This window comes from Hippocampus zosterae, chromosome 13 (assembly GCF_025434085.1).
Source record: "Hippocampus zosterae strain Florida chromosome 13, ASM2543408v3, whole genome shotgun sequence".
In the NCBI taxonomy this organism is placed as follows: Eukaryota; Metazoa; Chordata; class Actinopteri; order Syngnathiformes; family Syngnathidae; genus Hippocampus; species Hippocampus zosterae.
In genome coordinates this window covers 12,128,928-12,147,473 of record NC_067463.1, presented here as the reverse complement: position 1 = coordinate 12,147,473, position 18,546 = coordinate 12,128,928, and the positions used below count along the sequence as shown (strand labels likewise).

At 43.4% G+C, this 18,546-nt stretch overlaps 1 protein-coding gene across 2 annotated transcripts in view; it reads left to right on the top strand.

The window, feature by feature from the left end:
- The first annotated feature begins 12,462 nt into the window (after positions 1-12,462).
- Positions 12,463-18,546, top strand: part of doc2d (double C2-like domains, delta) — a 28,439-nt gene continuing 22,355 nt past the window's right edge. Inside the window, exons 1-4 of one of the 2 annotated variants that reach the window (XR_007966117.1) lie at positions 12,463-12,817; positions 16,076-16,463; positions 16,838-16,917; positions 17,257-17,331. Coding sequence is in view for 1 of the 2 variants with exons in the window: in XM_052084184.1 (XP_051940144.1) it covers positions 16,094-16,463; positions 16,838-16,917; positions 17,257-17,331 (525 nt within the window). In the remaining variant the exon portion in view is untranslated. The remainder of the gene's footprint in view (positions 12,818-16,075; positions 16,464-16,837; positions 16,918-17,256; positions 17,332-18,546) is intronic. The other variant, XM_052084184.1, reaches the window with a different exon arrangement.

Here is an 18,546-nt window from a genome sequence, read left to right as displayed (position 1 = left end):
CTAGGGACAATTTAGAGTGTTCAATCAGCCTGCCACGCATGTTTTTGGAATGTGGGAGGAAACCGGAGCACCCGGAGAAAACCCACGCAGGCCGGGGGAGAACATGCAAACTCCACACAGGGAGGCCGGAGCTGGAATCGAACCCGGTACCTCTGCACTGTGAAGCCGACGTGCTAACCACTGGACTACCGGGCCGCCCCCCGCAGAAATTAATTTCCATATTTATTAAATTGTATTATATATTATAATAGATATTTATTAAATCCATCTTCGATGTTGGACAGCAGTAAAGTGGGCACACTTTTTCAGTGAGTTGGCTCCATAGATTCGCCTCCAAATGGCAAATGGTCCCAAAGGTTTCCAAACAGTGACAAAGAGAAAGTGTTTGTGAGGCAACCCCGAGATTTCTCCACCATTCACTACCTAGCGAAATAACACTTTTAATGTTGGAGCCATTGAATCTTGGCACTTGTGATGCCAAGGTGAGGTGTGAGGCCAAAAGTGTGGGAAAATGCTGAGTTAAGCCACAAAAACAAAATAATGAGGGGTGGGTTGGTGGTGGTGGGGGGTGGGGGCATCAAAGGTTCAGAAGGTGAATTAACTTATTGCTTCAAAATTTAGACGCCATGAAAGCCGTAAGTCCATGCAACAATGCTGGTGGTGGTGGGGGGTGGGGGCATCAAAGGTTCAGAAGGTGAATTAACTTATTGCTTCAAAATTTAGACGCCATGAAAGCCGTAAGTCCATGCAACAATGCTTGGTGTCAAAAAGTGTAATGGAATGACACCGGCTAAGTCAAGAGAAGGGCTTCAAGACATTTTTGTTCCCTTGGTAATTCCCGATTAAATTCTCCACTCGTTATTCACTGTCCACTCGTCAAACAAACTAATCTCACAGTGAAGACACTGCGCATTAAACCAAAGTACAAGTTACGAATTGTCAAGCCTCACTCGATATATCGACTGCACATGATCAAAGACGAATTTAAAACTAATGGTAATTACCTGTAGGTACCTCGAACATAAGTGAGACATCTGGTTGAGTGTTCTTTCATCACATTGCGGTCCATGCTTGCCCCTGCAGCGTGAATTTTTGTTGTAGTGGAGAAAATGATATGACAGTCCAGTGATTGCAGTCGTTTGTGCGAGGACAGTTAACTAGGTCACTTTAATGTGTTTTTTCTTTTTTTCTTTTTTTTTTTTTTTTGAAGCTTGATCCTTCCTGCATTTTATATGTTTCCCTCAATTTACCTTCCTTCCTCCTCCTGCTTAGTTCTTGTACTTTGCCCAGTGAGCCGAGTCTTGCAGTGGGCAACCTTGAAGGAAGCTTCTGCTCTGTGCAATCAAAACTCACCATGTCCAAATCTGCTTACCGCATATAAGCAAAGCTCTTTTTTTCTTGAAAGAGTGGAAACATTTCAAGCTTCTCCATAAAAAGTAGCACAAAAACGCTGTCGCATTTCATGCACGAGTCAGCTCCCTCTGGAGTGTCAACTTTTGAATTATTGACTTGGAGGCAAAATCAGCTTTGATATTTGGCGTGGATTGGCTAGAGGCATTTTGGAGCTGCATGGCACTTCACATTATGGACATTAATCATATTTTTTCCCCACAGTTAATCCAATTTTTTTTTTCCTGTGTTGCGCCACTGAGTCGTTGATGACGTCTATTATCTGAAGCACAAAAATACTGGCCGTGATTTACCCAAGATCCCAAATACAATGGTACCTGTAGTTACGAATGTCTCTTCATACAAAATCTTCAAGTTACAAAACGCCTCGACAAGAAAATATTGCTACTTGTGACGAAAGAAATTTCAAGTCGTAGCTCATGTCGTAGCTCCGAGTTGGCTGAATGCAACATACTTATAGCTGCTCTGCCATTGGCTATTGCCTAGCATCTTCCTGGCATTCCATTGGTAAGCGGAACCTCTACCGTATGTGTCTATGTGTGTAGATAGATAAATAGATGGATATGTCTATGCAGAGTCCTCGTCATTCGTCCCTCGGGCCATGAGGTGTTCCGATTCTTTTACGTAAATGTGACTCATGCAGAAAAAGTGTCGGGCAATCGCTCACTATGCTAATGTTTGCCTTGGACATTTTCGAAGGATTGTTAAAAACCGACAAAAGCAAACATCCTTGGAACAGTTCTTCCCAAAACGCCAGACAAAAAACACTCTGAGAGAGAACATCAACTAAAGATGGCAAGAAAAACGATTACGACGCAAAGTTAAATCATATTTATTCTTTCCTTTACCCGTTTTTTTTTTACATTATGCACAACTGTCATTTATTGTGCAATAATCAAATTGTAACAAGTAATTGTTACATATGTTGATGCATTTTTATGCTTTAGAAAACATTGATGTCTGAATTTTTTTGGGGGGAGCGGGCGGGGGGGGGGGGGGGTGTTGCAACGGATTAGGGCATTTACATGGAAAACGCGTCTCTACTTGCAAAACTTTCTAGTTTTAGGAATTTCTTCCAGAACCAATTCATTTTGTAAGTAGAGGTTCCACTGTAGTGGTTTATAATGGATGGTATAACCTTTAGTATATGAGGCTGATTGTTTGCATAGAAGTGAAGGCGGGAAAAGAGGCTTTTGGACGGCTCTTTGAGTTAATGATGTGTTCACTTATTGCTGACTAATAATGTCATATCAGGAACTAATTGCCTGCCCTGTTAGTTCATCAAGCACAGCATGACATGTTGCCATAGGGCGATGAACTCACACTTGCCTGCAATCTCTGCTGACTCAGTGCCGTTTTACATCACCCACTCTGAAACTCAATTTCCACTTTGGTCACTGCTTGATTGTGGGCCATATTTCAGTTCATATTATGAAAGGACACTGGCATTTCACGGCTGGTTCATAGATTTAATTCCTTGACTATTACGATTGTGTTGACATCCACCTCCAATCCGACAATTTCCTCACTCTGCACTCCTCACTCCTGTCGATTTCTTGGGCATAATTCATGTCGCTACCTCTTTATCTCCTTTTGCACACTAATATCGCTTCATGTCTTTCTCTGACATTTTTATTCTTTTTTTTCTTTTTTTGCATATACTTCTGTTTGATCCCAGGTTTCCACCTTGCAGTCACCTTTACTCTCCTCATCTGGAACAGTTGGCTCATCCCTGCCCTTCTCTCTCCATCTTTCCTGGCTCTCCACTGACTTGCCTCTGGGCCACACTGGGAATATGCTGATGGAGCAAACTGAGTTAAAGATAGATTATTTATCGTTGTAGAGTGAGGAACAGAAAGGGAAATGGAAAAAGAGGTCAAAATAGTGTGCACAATTAATTTACAGACACCCCAAACCAAATCATTGTGCAGGTGTTATTTTTAACCCCTTAAGGGAGTTGCCTTCTTTTTTTTCTTTTTTCTTTTTTTACTGTTTAATGTTACAGCCCTCTGGGTTTGTTGAAACTGGGTTTGAAACTCTAACGGAGATCTCGGATCAAATGTGTAGTTTACTTGGATGCTGTGTTGATGGTGAGTTCTTGTTATTCATAAGATTTTCTTCCCCTCCCTGAGAAGAAAGATCAGGGAAGGGAAGAAGATATACAGGATGAAATTGGAGGACCAGGTACAGGCCAGCAATGTCACTGGTGTCTGCAAGGGCCTGAAAACCATCTCAGGCCATGACAGCCCAAAGACATTGACTGAGAAGGACAAGGACTGGGCAGATGGACTGAACCGTTTTTTTCAACCGTTTCGACCAGTCGTCTGTCCCTTCCCCCAACCACCAACTGCAACCACTCTTACTGAGGTCTTCTTCTCCTCCCCCTCCTCTTTCGACCAGCTCTCATCAACCCAGTCTGTCACCTGGTTCCTGCCTGTCCGTCACAACAGAGCAGGTGAGGAACCAACGGAGGAAGATGAATGTGAGGAAGGCAGCAGGTCCAGACAAGATCCGTTCCCGGCTCCTCAGGACCTTCTCTGATCAGCTGTGTGACATTGTCCAGCACATGTTCAACCTGAGCCTGAAGCTGGGCAGAGCTCCACAGCTGTGGAAAACTTCGTGCCTGGTCCCAGTGCCCAAGACCCCCCTCCCTAAGGAGCTGAACAGCTACAGACCGGTGGCGCTGACGTCTCACCTGATGAAGACGCTGGAGAGACTCGTCCTCGCCCACCTTCGACCGCTGATGAGCCCGGCATTGGACCCGCTGCAGTTTGCCTATCAGCCTGGCATCGGCGTTGAAGACGCCATTATCTACATCCTCCACTCAGTGCTGTCACACTTGGAGAAGGCTGGGAGCACTGTGAGAATCGTGTTCTTTGATTTCTCCAGTGCCTTCAACACCATCCAGCACAACTTACTGGGAGGCAAACTGCAGAACGCCGTAGTGGACCACCATCTCACAGCATGGATCATAGACTACCTCACAAATCGGCCGCAGTACGTGAGGTTGAAGAGCTGTGAGTCGGACAGGCTTCTCTGCAGCACTGGAGCGCCGCAGGGGACTGTTCTGGCTCCATTCCTGTTCATCCTCTACACCTCGGACTTCAGACACGCCACTCCAAACTGCCACCTTCAGAAGTTCTCTGATGACTCTGCGATTGTTGGCATCATTACAGAGGGGGACGATCGGGAGTACAGGGGACTGACGAAGGACTTTGTGGACTGGTGCCAGCAGAATCTCCTCCAGATCAACCCTAGGAAAACTAAGGAGTTGGTTGTGGATTTCTGCAGGAAACAGTCCTCACCAGCACCGATGAACATCCAGGGTATGGACATAGAGAGGGTGACCTCCTCCAAGTACCTAGGTGTTCTTCTGAACAACAAACTGGACTGGTCTACAAACACGGACACCCTGATTAGGAAAGGACAGAGCCGACTCTTCCTACTCCGGAAACTGAGGTCTTTTGGGGTTCAGGGGTCGCTCCTTAAGACTTTCTATAACTCGGTGGTGGCCTCGGCCATCCATTATGGCATTGTCTGCTGGTCAGGCAGCATCTCAGCCCGAGACAGAAAGAGACTGGAGCGACTGGTCAGGAAGGCCAGTTCTGTCCTGGGCTGCTCCCTTGACACTCTGGAGGAGGTGGGCAACAGAAGGATGCTAACTAAGCTAAAAGCTATGATGGACAGTCCTTCCCACCCCCTCCAGCCCGCCCTGACAGCACATGGTAGCTCCTTCAGCCAGAGACTGTTACACCCGCGCTGCAGGAAGGAGAGATACCGACGCTCGTTTCTACCGACTGCTGTCAGGCTGCTGAATAAAAATAACAACAATAATAATAATAATAATTAAATGATGTGAAAAACAACTGTAGATAGTGCGATTTATCCATTTTGTATTTATATTGCACTTAATTGAACAGTGTTTGTTTGTTTGGTTTTTTTTCTTCTTTCTTTTTTCTACCCACATTCTTGCTGCTGGAGGCTGTAAATTTCCCCAGTGTGGGACAAATAAAGGATATCTTGATGGTCTAGTTTTTAAACAAATTATTGTTGTGGCTGATATGAACAAGATCCGGTTGATTCTAAAGTTGACTTTGGAGTTGGAACAAAGGCTCCTTGGATGTCAGTCAGTAGTTTGCAATGAAATTGGATATTGTTGGGTAAAAACGACTGAAAATGAACGCACGCACATTAATTTGACTGACACAACTTATCGCAGCTTCTCAACTGTGAATTGGACTGGACCAAAACATTGAGCGCTTGCACCACAATTCCTACCAGAAGGTTGACCTCTGAAGTAAAACTGATGAGAGCAACACCAAGGTGTGCAATTGAAAAATTTGAATACTTGTCAAATTGACACTTATCAATTTGATTAAAAACGTGTATCCCATCGGTAGTAGCAAATATACGATGCAGATGATAATCACCAGCTAGCTTGTGCACAAAACCGACCACAATCCACTCGGCCTACTACCCTCTTCAGTTTACGTTGCAAAATCTGTGATTGCAAAGTTCTTTGATTGCCACATAGAATTGCAACAAGACTGTCTCGTTTCGAGAAGAGCGCCCAAAAGAACAAGGGGAAAGAGAAATAAAATCACATATTTGTACCCTTAGAGAATATCACTGTCAATAAGTCATTTCATTTGACAGGGGTCGTTTATTTCTTTAGCGCTGCCGCCGAACCTGTCACAAAGCACGAGAAAAGGAAAACCTGTTCAGTGACATTGAGTTTGAATTTGGATGTCGGGGGAAAAAAAATCATCTTGCACGTTGCTTCTGCTTGTCAGAGTTAAGGACGAATCACAGGTGGGGTTAATGGGATCTGTCTGTGTCAGGGCAGCCTTGGAGCGTGACAATGGGAGACGAAGAAAGACTGATAAAATAAGGGAAAAGAGAGTGTGGAAGGTGAGGCGCTTGGTAGTAGTTGAGAGCAATGACGAGTCATGGCAGTGTGAGAGTGGAGATGTTTCTCTTTTTTTTTTTTTGCGCGCGTGTGTGTGTGTGTGTGTGTGTGTGCACGATAGTCCAGGGGGTATGCTGGGCTAAATTTGGGGTATGCGACACATGGAGAAAAGAGTAATGCACCTTGACAGACTGGCGCTCCTCTGCCAACTTGGCCAATGATGCTCTCTAAAGCTGAGTGATGTATCGCGCAAGCAGCACCTGTGACACCAACTGCCACCCTGCGGGAGCCTCGACTGCTAGCCACCTGTTAAAAGTGCTCTCGCTGAAGTTGCGCTGCTGTGTTATCCATTCATTTATTCAATTCAGTTCATCCACTGTCATGGTGGATGCGATCGTTGTGCTTGGGTATTTTCACGCAGACGCTATCGCTCAACTAAAAACGTGCCTACTCTTTTCGCAAAATTAAAACTATATCAGGTTATTTTACCTCCGAAATGCAGTGTGGGCACCGTATTGTATCCTATAAAGCCTTTAACATATCTTTAACAAACATGACTAGGTCAACTTTGCCAATAAGAAACTGTTCTGATTGACCGCAACAGGCCATGGTTCCCTTCAAGCATCGGTCCAGCGACCCCTTACACGGGAGACATTTTTCCAAAGACTTCTTCATACTAATGCCAGCAAAAGAACATGTGTTCCCCGAAATCCTATGAAAATTGACTTGATGTTTCCACCAAAATATTCATGATCTGAGGAACTCAACCAAACTATCCATCCATTTTCTGATCCGCTTACCTCACAAGAGTCGCAGGGCATGCTGGAGCCTATCCCAGCTGTCTTTGGGCAATAGGGAAGGTACACCCTGAACTTAAATTATATTTTCATTCAGATATTTATATGGCTGCACACAGTGGGGAGCTACTTGTTTACAAAAATGCAGTCAGTGTTTCATGATTTGGTCACGATATTTATTTACTATTCCATTCACGTTACCATTTTTTTTTTTTTTTTTGCATGTGACAAAAATGGTTGCAAGGAAGAAGCCATCGTGCAGTCAATAGAGGGTCTAGCTGAGTAAACTGGAAATGCTACATGCATTTACATCAGAAGGTTGGAGGGAGTGATCGATTGAGTACAGTAGGTTTGTTTTAACTGGCACACCAGTGCACCTATGTACGTTTGCACACTTCAAATGATATAACGTTACGATTTATGCCAAATTATTCCCCAAAGGGACCCCAAGCGCAGGCTTGCAGACCCGAATGCCTTCAAGCTAAAACACACACATGCCATTTCCATCGGCAGGCTATTAGGGGGCCACGCCCCTCCACGAAGATGCTCCTGCACCCCCATCCTCCCTCACTTAAGGCACAGATCTCTCTCTACAAATAAAAGTTTTTGGTATTTTATTATAGAGGCTGTTGTTTTCTGGTGAGAAATACTGGCGTTGAGTGCAAAAAAATAAAACAAAACAATGGTGTAATGTTTGATTGATGTCCACTGTAATCTGCAATGGCCCCACTGAAAATAATGTTGTGATGTGCGATGGCTTACATGATGAATTCGATGTTGGTGCGCAAGAGTTCAGCACATTTATCACCGTGAAACTGTGAGGTTTTTTTTTAAAAACATACTGTTGTTTAATGGCATCTTCACAGATCGCTTCACTTCACCCTATACGGCGTATGATTCACCCTATACGTATGATTCAGCGCTTAAGGCAGAGGTCTGTATTTAAACTATAAATGTCTATTGTATTACTTATTACTGTATTACTACTATATTCTATTGTAATACTTCCCAGTCGGTGTTACAGATGGCGCCACTCAAGACGCTTTTCAAATACAGTGCAAAACAGAAACATAAAAAAAATAATAAAGTACTGTTTTTAGGGTAATATTAGTGATATGGTAATATTAGTGCCCCCTTCTCAGTGCTGTCCCCCCCCCCCCCTCCCTGCACTGAACACGATGTGATCAAGCCATGTTTTTTCTCAAACAATATTTCTTTCCTGCTCTGGCTATTCCAAAGTCGGCAGTTTGTCTAGAGTGTGTGTGTGTGTGTGTGGGGGGGGGGGGGGGTTCAAAATATGCGTCACATATCGCTCTGTTACAGATTCTGCTGGTAAAGAATTGGTCTGTCTCCTTCCCTCAAATTTCTCTGGGGAAATCCTGCAAGCTCAACACAACGTCAGATTCACCGCTATTATAAATAATGGCCTACATTGTTGACCGTGCAGAATGTGCACAGCCATGTTGAATATCGAATCCAAACAAATAGTAAATGGGGGGGGGGGGGGTGGCATGATTGAATCTGTCGTTCAACGTATTATTTCCTCTGCTCGTTTCAAAAATAATTTTGCCTCCTTGACCAGAGTTAAAAACCCTTCCTGAAAAGACAGTGAGCACTGTTTCCGTTGTTAAAAACAAACAAACAAATGCAGTCCCAATGTCAGAACAGTTTTGTTTATACTCGTCTAATATCCAAGTCCAATAAACCTTCTCGCTGTTTGCTTCTGCAAGATTCTATCTCTTATCACAGGCTCCATTTGATCACAAATTAGTTGACCTCTTATGCCGTTGCTGTGACTTTGAACCCTACAAACCATGTTTGCTATGAGACCTCTAAAAACAGACCTACTGCGTACAACTTTGTGTGTGTCTGACAAATTTGCACTCCAAAACAGGAAGTTCTGGTTAGTCTATTTACAGACAATTTTACGGCCCAGCATGCCATCAAAAAGAAACACCAATTACGTTGCTGGTCTCGGTCGGGAGCGCAAATGACATTCACTGAAGAGCGCAATATAAACATAAATAAGATCGTCACGGGTGTAATCTAATAGATACACAAATCAGCATGTAGCGGTGGGAATTGGACCCCCTGTTCAATTTGTAAAAGATGCAGATAAATGCGTTTTGAGTTTAAGTGTAGTGCATGAGTAGGATTTTGATCTTCGTCATGAAATGTATGCAAATTCCCATCTAGTGCCGAAAAAAAAAAATCCAGCCGCACGAGTGGCAGTCTGCAAACTGGTGTTATTTAATCTCTGAGCTAATGGCTTGCAAAGAGGCAGGGGAGGCTGCGGTTGGAGTCTTAATGGAAAACCTTCACTGCATTGTGCCTCTGTAATGGGAGGAGTTTATCTTGCCGTGCAGAGGGACGCTATGAATGCTTCGCCACAAATTGATTACATCCTCTCCTTCCTACTGTTTCATTCCAGGATTATATATTATTATAATCTTAAAGTGTGTAAGGGCTTTAATTTTGCAAACCATTCTCAGTTTGGTCATGTTTTCAGTTTCGCCATCGTTAAGGTGGGTTTGTTGTTTTGCCACGCACCGCATCTTTTATTTATTTAATTTTTTTTAATACGGTCATATGCCCCTTCAAGTTCATCCTATAATGCTTCTAATTGTAATGCAACCTGTTTCTTTCCTGGATCATGTCTAAGATAACACCACAGTGGAAAATATGCAGAAGAGATCAATATCTCAGGGTGATTGTCCAGCCTTGGTTATTTGGGCGTGATTGATTGATTTCTTCCTCAGCGAGGGGCTGCCCATGCTGATCCAGACGGGTCCACGTCAATCGAGTGGTCTGGCGTTATTTCCCACACATGTAATTATTGAAAACACTGAGTCATATGAAAGATGTCATCAGTCGTTTAATATCTTTGAGCAAGGAAACCTGAAAGGTTAAGGAATGTCATAAATTTGAACAAAATCAAAAAAAAGAAAACTCCAACACATTTTTGGAGTTTTTTTGTATGATCATCTCTTTGGGCGTAGGTGTCAATGATGAGTCTCTAGAAACATGATGCAGGGTTTTTTTGCACAAACACAATGACACTTGTGTACTTCTGAATTTAATTTAACGTTTGTGTTTTCTTACTAAATGCATTGAAAGCATTAGCATTCTTTTAGCGGCATGGTGAGGTAGAGAATTTCCACCAATGTGAAGGAGAGACTTTTCAGTGGTCAGCGGGTCACTTGCAATTTGCCAGTACAGGAAGTGCTCTTCTTTTCATTTTTAGCACAGCAGCAGAAGGTAAAGACCCTGAGAGGATTATGTTATCTATACATTCCTTTCAACCCGCTGAGAAATCAAAATAAGTCCTGCAAGGTCGACATCAGAAATAATTCTCTGTTCTCTTTAGAAGAAATAAAGAATCACTCAGTAGTCAATATTGAATGGCTGAGAAGTCATTCTATGTCATACACATCCGCAGTCATGGGTTCATGAAATATAATGCACATATACCAATCTTACATACACAATCATAATACAAGTAGAAACAAACACAAGTAAAAAGTTCAATTGTGAGGAGTTATGAGTTTTTTGTGTCGGTGTGCATTTTAGTTTTGAACAAATGTGCCATCGATCGCAGTATGCAAAATGGTGACAGCCGTTGGCAACAATTGATTACTTTAATTAGCTGTTAGTAGCGAATCAGTGCATGAGATACAAGTAAATTATGTCTTTATTGACACTGCTGCTCAATTTTAATTGATTTGCCCATATGCGATATGCCTCTGATTTTTCAGTTTTCATAGTTTGAACAGTACACTTTTGATTTTGATTTTTTTTTTTTAATCCGAGCTCTTTTGTGTGTCGATATAAATTGGCAATGTCTGCGATGCGTCTACAGTAAGAACGCTCATCCGTACACATCCGACCTGTACGTCATCATTGGTCCAATATGCCCTTGACGTAGGTCGGGCGAGTGCCCACGACACTGCTGATCGAATTGTCGGTGAATCTAAATTTTTTGAGTAACAGTGTTGACTTCACATTTGATTTAATTTTAACTGCACTTGAAGCATGAAACGATAATGTTGACATTTGCGGCCATAGTTGTCATTCAGCAATGCAAATGGTTCATTTATTATATGCGGCAATGACTTGACGTCATCTTTATTAGAAGACTCCTTGAAGTGATGTCACCTTTAGTAAACATCCCCATGATATGATAAGATTGAAAAGCATCATCTCATTTCTCTAAAATATGTATGTCACCTCCAGCGTTGCTCCTTGATATGAAATAAAAAGATGAGCGTCTGCACACTGGACCATATTTCCATCCATAAACATGTGTGACATCGTCTTTTGTGTGTGTCAGTCAATGTCATGCTTTGTGCGCACGCATGTCACATCACGGATTAGAACTCGCATTTGTTTTTCTAACGTGAATGAGTACATAAAACGATCATGTTTAAGAAAAAACACCAAATTGGGCATCACACCCGGCAGTGTGAATGTGGCCGATGAGCAACTACATTAAAGCAAAGCAACGGCAAAGAAAATGACATCTCGTACATTAAGCACAGCAAAACCTGCTTTTTATTTAGACTTGTTCCTGCTTGATTTCGAGTGTTCATTAAAATGTGACGCTTCCATACTGAGAGTTGTGCTCCAGAATATTATTTTATTTATGTGATCTCAGAGGGGAAATTGCAAATAAATAAATAAATAAACCACGTCATGCTTTTACCGCGAGAAATGCGACATGAAAAGAGAGGGTTGCGTAACTGCGCCGATGCTTCGAAGTTGGGGGGTTGTGTGCTTTGAACACGTTCATACCAGTCTGAATTTCCCTATTTTTTTTAAAGGGTCTCTCAACGTCTTCTGATATGTACTTTACGCTTTAAAATCTCGATGTTTCTTTCTCTTAAACCTTAATTTCGTAGCGCTTCACCGCCCCCGTATTCTAATGCATCGTTACTGTTCAGTATGGGAAACCATTTGAGTATTTAATTCCACATATGAAAGGCACTAATGTCTGACATCAAGGATATGGAATAAATGCTTGCCATAGTTCAGGGCTTGGAGTTGGCGCACTTTATTACTAAGACTAATGTCTCCTGCTACACACACAGTTTATTGTGTTCAAGCCAGTCAACGTGTTGAATTTAATTTCCGTTCCTTTGACGGGTGAATTCTCCCATCTTTGCCTTTTTGTGTTGCCAAGGGCGTGTCCCTCCAAAACCGCCACGTTATTTGTTTAACTGTGTATGGTTGTGCCGTTGATGCAAGCGTGCACGAGCGCGCGTCCTCGCTTCATCATCCACCTAATCTACTTCTGCCTGTTGGTCCGACTGTCAGGATCGCATACAAGCGCTCTCTCTCTCTCTTTCTCTCCCCCCCCCTCTTTATCTCTCTCTCTCTCTCTCTCTGTCTCTCTCTCTCTCTTTCTCTCTCTCTCTCTCTCCCTCTCACACACACTCTCTCCAACTGAGTACACAGTGTATGACAGTAGTGTCTGCTCTCGACTGATGAGGATTTGAAGTCGACACGTCACAAATAAGGAAAAGGGCTAGAGGGCGGGAGGGGTGCGGAGCAGAAGAGGAGAGCAAGCCATGTACAGAGAGCCGGAGAGAGAGGGGCGCATATTGACTCAAAGCCGATCTTCATGCTCTTCAGTGTGTGTGAGAGAGAGGCATGCGTGAGAGCAGTTAAGATGGGGTGCTGGCACAGATGAAGACTGCCCTGGGTATGTATTTGGTGGCTGTCTGTGTCCGTGCATGTGCCTCTGCGTATGTCTGAGGCTCCGGGCGAATGAGTTTTGTGAGCACCATGCTTCCGAGTGCTCATTGATGTCATTCTAATAAGCAAGCAGTGATGTAGGATTGTCGGTTACATAAACGCAGTGTGAAATCCCTGAATGAGTAGAGGTAATGAAATTGGATGATGGGCTCCTCGTGTCGGTGCAGGATTTCAAGTTGGACTTACTGTACATGTGTGTTTGGATTTGTTAAAGTGAGGAGTGCGCCATTTAAAATGTGACGGTACAACTAAGTTGTGGCGTTCGTATAGGACTGTCACAAAGAGGCTTGCAACAGAATCAGTTGAAGATTTCTGAGAATCAGTTGAAGATGTATGTCAGACTTGGGATGTACCAACACCGATTGTTAGCGCAATGAAAAAAAGTCCTTTAAATGTACTTCATTTGTACATCGGTTGCATGTGATCAAAATGTGTTCAACTAATACATCACTTGGTTATTATGAACGGAGGGGGTACACTGTGTCAATTAACCAAATTTTAATCATGTGCACCTAAAAGACATTTCCCCCCCTTGTGTATTTGCAAATGTCACTTTTCACCTTTAGAAAAAGACTTACAGAGAATGGAGGCACGATTATGTTGACTGCTGTAGTAAAGTCACTTTAAATGCTTCCCAATTTACAGTGAATACAAAGGTAAGCCATTCAGAAATCCGAACCATTGACTTGCTAAACAATGTTCATCATCTAACTGTCATTTGCAATTCGAGTCAAAGGTTTTATGTTTTGTTTTTTATCTGTAGGGATTGCAAATCTAAAATGATAATTGTACTCACTGGGATGGATTGCATTTATAGTCTCTGGTCTGGGCCATGGACAGTCACGAAGATTTTCTGCATGTTTGACCCTGGCGACATGATAACATTTGATGTGATCATATCACGTGAGATCGCAAGATGGACACAAAATAGTGTGCCTCTTTCTGTGTTGATGAATTTATGAAATATACTGTATATTTTTTAAAGCATGGAAGATATAAACTAGATTTAAGTTACAAACATCCTCACGAGGTAAAGCTTGTTGAATGACATCACATTCCAGTCATTTACGAGTATGCAGTGTGAGTTGTTGTTCTATTTCAGATAAAAATTAGTCTTGTAAAGCTTGATAAATATGCTAAATTTTGACAAACGTCCCCAAAGATTGTAAATGACAGAAGGATTCAATTTATAGGCGCAGGAAATTGCTCTCGTTCCAAAAAACGGGACTTGCACTTCTGGCAATTTGTGACGATGAATATGTCTCCTTCTTCCACACAGCAAATTTAGTTTAGGAAAATTACACTGATGCTTTTCATCTGCAATGAATATAAACACTCTAGTGTGTCTTTTTACATGTCTGCTTAGCGAAGTGAACATGAAGTGCTTGAATGGAGAGCATATTTCCATAAATGAGGGGTCGACAATTAATTTGGCCAAGGAGCCAAATGATGAGCTGGAATGTTTGCTGAGGGCCAAGCCTACTTTGTTGCGTTTTCTTTTTCTGAACTTTTTCAATGACTGACCAAAATTAAAACACAATAATATAGCTGGACATTTCAAAGGCAACATTATTTTTTAATAAATGTAGGGGGGGAAAGCACATATTGTCATGTTTCAGTCCATTGCTGCGTGTGTAGCTGCAGTATGTTCTAATCACGAAAAACACATTTTAAGCCCAATTAAAAAGGGGGTCTTTCAAATTTCATTTTGACACTGGAATGTTTTTTTTTGGGGGGGGGGGGGGGGGGGGTTACATTAATTTTGTGGACCAACTGCCAACTCATATCTGCCGTTTGCCAGTCAGGAGTTCCAAATATTTAGATTAGCATAAAGTATAATGTTATTGTCAGTGATGTGTCATGATACACTGATGACTTACAATACAGCCAATGCTTACAGGATATGAAACTGTAAATTTGCATATTGAGTATTTTCAGGCCAAATCTTGGCCCTCTTCCCTCCACCGTGCACAAATTAAAAATGATGATTACATTCGCACCACTGTTGTCATTTTTCTCTTTTGGGGAAAATAGTTGCGAGAGGGGTTGGAAAAGTCGATCATTCACGAGAAAACGTGGCTAAATTCGACATCATCCTCATGTATGCAAATAAAATAAAAGCATCACTTTCAAAATAAAAGTACCACATACTTTTGTGTTTTACTTTGACTTCATGGTCGCTATGAGGGCCAGTGTCAGAGAACAGTATGAACAGTCAGGATTTCGGCGCGCTGGCTTCGGACACAAATGCCAGGAAATGCCTCATTGCGTCCCGGCCTGGTTGCCATTATTTCACTTATCGATCATTATTTGGACTCTGTGACCGTCATTTGCTTTTAGTAACTCATCACAACATACAATCTGGCAATACGTTCAGAGTCAGATGGGTATACATCCCACATGTTGAACATATCGGTGATTTTATATCACAAAAAAAAAAAAAAAAAGATCAAATGGATTAAAACTTGTCTCAATAGTCACAGCAGATAAGTAATGTGTCATCGTCCTGCAAATATTTGCTTGTCACCCACATCTGGTTTACAAGTGGGAGTTAAACATTTTACTAAGAGCAGTCCAAAAACTCGAATAGTAAATGTAACATTTTATCAAAGAGGCGAAAGCATGAAGAAATGATTTAATTGATGTGACTAAGAAAGTAGGTTGGACTTTGGTAAATTGAGTCGAGAGTTTGTTTGCAGTTATTATGCTTCATTTAGAGGTAAACATGTTAATGACTCAGTTAGACTCTGAGCGGAATTATGTAAATATTGCTGAGAGGGAGGCGCCGACAAGCGCGAGGAGGGCAAGGGAGAGAGAAATGTTGGAGAGTGATGTGACATCACATGCTCAGACATTACAGTGATACATCGGACTACTCATTCAAAGCACGGACTTGGTGCGCCGACACAAAGTCTGTGTCACACTTGATGTGGCAAACATCGTGGCAAGTTCTGTTTTGGCATTTGAGAGCTCAGAATTGCATCCGCAGATGAAAACCAAAACATATTTCCCTCTTTTTTTTTTCCCCTTCCGGGTGTGGAAGATGTGATGTGAATTGAAACGCAGTGTGTCGTGTCCTACTAAGTGTGAAAAGTTGGGAGCTCCGGAGGGAGACGGCGTGTTGTTTTGTTTGTCTCCTCGAGGGCCGAGCCTCTAGTTCCTGTCTACTCACTTGTCTTTTTTTTCTTTTCTTCCTTTTTTCCAGTCCCGTTCAGCAGCCCACATGAGCGTCTCCAAACCACCGCCACCCCCTTCCGCCTCCCACCTCACCATCCCTCCTTCCTCTACTTCCACACCCTCTTCATCCGCCTCCTCCCCCTCGGCCCCACCGCCGCCCTCACCTGTCAAGATTTCTATGCAGGAGCACTTTGCCATCAACGTGTGCCCGGGCCCCATCCTCCCTATCCCGCAGATCTCAGACTTCTTCCCGCGTTTCCACGACTACCCATGCACGCCGCCACCTCCACGGGAGAAGAAGATCCTGAAGGAGGAGACTTTCAACGGGGAGATGGGCGGAGGCTTCAAAGATGGCGAGAGGCGGGGGGACAACAGTGGGGACAGGGAGGAAGTAGCTGACTCCGATGATGATGACAGTGAGTTTCTCAAGAGTTTGTGTTGGTGTTTGTTCATTTATATGGAAATGAAAAAGCATTGCAGCAGAAAAAGAACACCGTTAGCGCTAAAACTTGAAAATGAAGAGTCATCGTTTTCGACGCAAGACCTTTTTTTCTTATTCCGGAGAAGAAAACAACATGTGCTCACAGCGTAATTTGGAGAAAAACGTTTTATATGCATCTCCGCAGTGCAAAGCTGCAATCGTTTCTTTCTGCTCTTTTTTCCCAAACAGCAAGCTACAAGACGGGTCAATTCTTATTTAGCAGCTTCGTGTTTTTGTGAGTCAGAGCTTTTGAGGGTGACTGTGCGGTTGAGTCCCGCCAGTAATTGGTGTCGTCTTTGTTGCTTCCAGCCTATTTGGGGATGTTGGAGTTCACCCTGCTCTTTGATCAGGAGAATAACTGTCTTCATTGCACCATTCACAAGGCGAAGGTAACCAACCGCAAACGTTGATGTCTGCTAGACCTTCTCCCTAAAAAAAAAAAAAAGACAATGCTCCATAGCTATGTAACGACGACACGGGCCTCAGATACTGTAAAGTGTCACACGAGTTTAATTATGTAAATCCCTTTGAATAAGTCCCTAGAGGACAGCACAATCGAGTCGAGGGGAGTCAGAAACAGTGGCACGGAATAGAAACACCCAGCAGCGCTATTTTGATGTTTGCTGTCTTTTCTGACCCTGTTGTTTGCGCGTAATGTTTGAGGGCATGATGACGTCACAGCCGACACTTCAGTACAGTACCGTGTCTTTGTGTGTGTGTTTTCACAGGGACTGAAAGCCATGGACTCCAATGGGCTGGCTGATCCATATGTCAAGCTTCATCTTCTCCCCGGGGCAAGCAAGGTCACGGCTCCAACCTCACCTCAGTGGCTATTAACACACAACCCAATGTGCAGTTGCGCATCACACAAACAAACAAACAAACAAACATGGCACAAGACTTTGACAAATCTGTTCCGTCTTTCCTGAAAACGCTTTTGCCAACGTGTCACACGGCAGCGGGCTAATTTAGCGCGCTGTCTCGAGCCGCTAAGCGGGAGGCTTTGCGGTGGGCTCTTATTGCGCCTTGTTCAATACGCCACTTTATCGAGCACAAACATGTTCTGCTCGGCTGCAGCGCTCTTGTTTTGTCTCCGGCTCAAGCTGGTGGGAAGATAAGGCATGCCTCAACTTGCAGCCTTGTGTTTTTGGAAACACGTTCTTAGCCATTTTAGCTCAAGTTGGCTATGAAGTGATGCTGTGATAAAAGAGGCTGGGCACGTTGAGCCACCATAGGTCGAATGAGACAACTCTGGTGAGACGTAGAGTGGCCAACCGTCACAAGGCATCTTTGTCCTCCAGGCCTCTCCGTTGTCGACCTCCGCATTGTTCTTAGTCTCGCCGCTCGCTTCCCACTGCCGTCACCGTCTATGTCTCACCATAGCGCTGTGACCTTCTTTGACCTTGAAATACCAACTCAGAGAGGCGAGAAGTGAGAGGGAGGCTAAGGGGAGAGTTAGAGAAGGGATACGGTGGTGGGGGGGAACGACACACATAAAGGGAGGGCAGCAGCAGGTGGTTGTCATGGAAACAAAGAGCATTGTTACACGGCTCACGTCAACAGGCGGGTGTTGATGCGAGTAGAGCGGTGGGTGGGCGGTACGCGGGAAATGCGTCAATGACGAGGTAAGTACCCATGGCCCGTCATTAGTTAAACATCCACCAGACGGGGGCCACGTCACTTGACAAGTGGGAGCGAACACACGCTGAAGTGAGTATGATGGACACTCTCGCCTACTCACGCCTACGTTTAATTCGATGCATGAGAAGTATGGAGTTTAGCGGGAACGGAGGTGCACACGTTCCACCTCACCGTGTATTTCACTCTCGTCACTCAGCATATGCTCCTCAAGCTAATGCAGCATGCTTTCAATTGTAGTCACAGAAACACAGAAAGATTGACTGCAAGACCATGTGAAGTAAATTTGCAGATTCAGATATCATTTTCACCTTTTCCATGTTCCTGAATTTTTGGGGCCAGCCTCCCAGTGATGGAGTTGGACCACCAGCAGGAGTTCC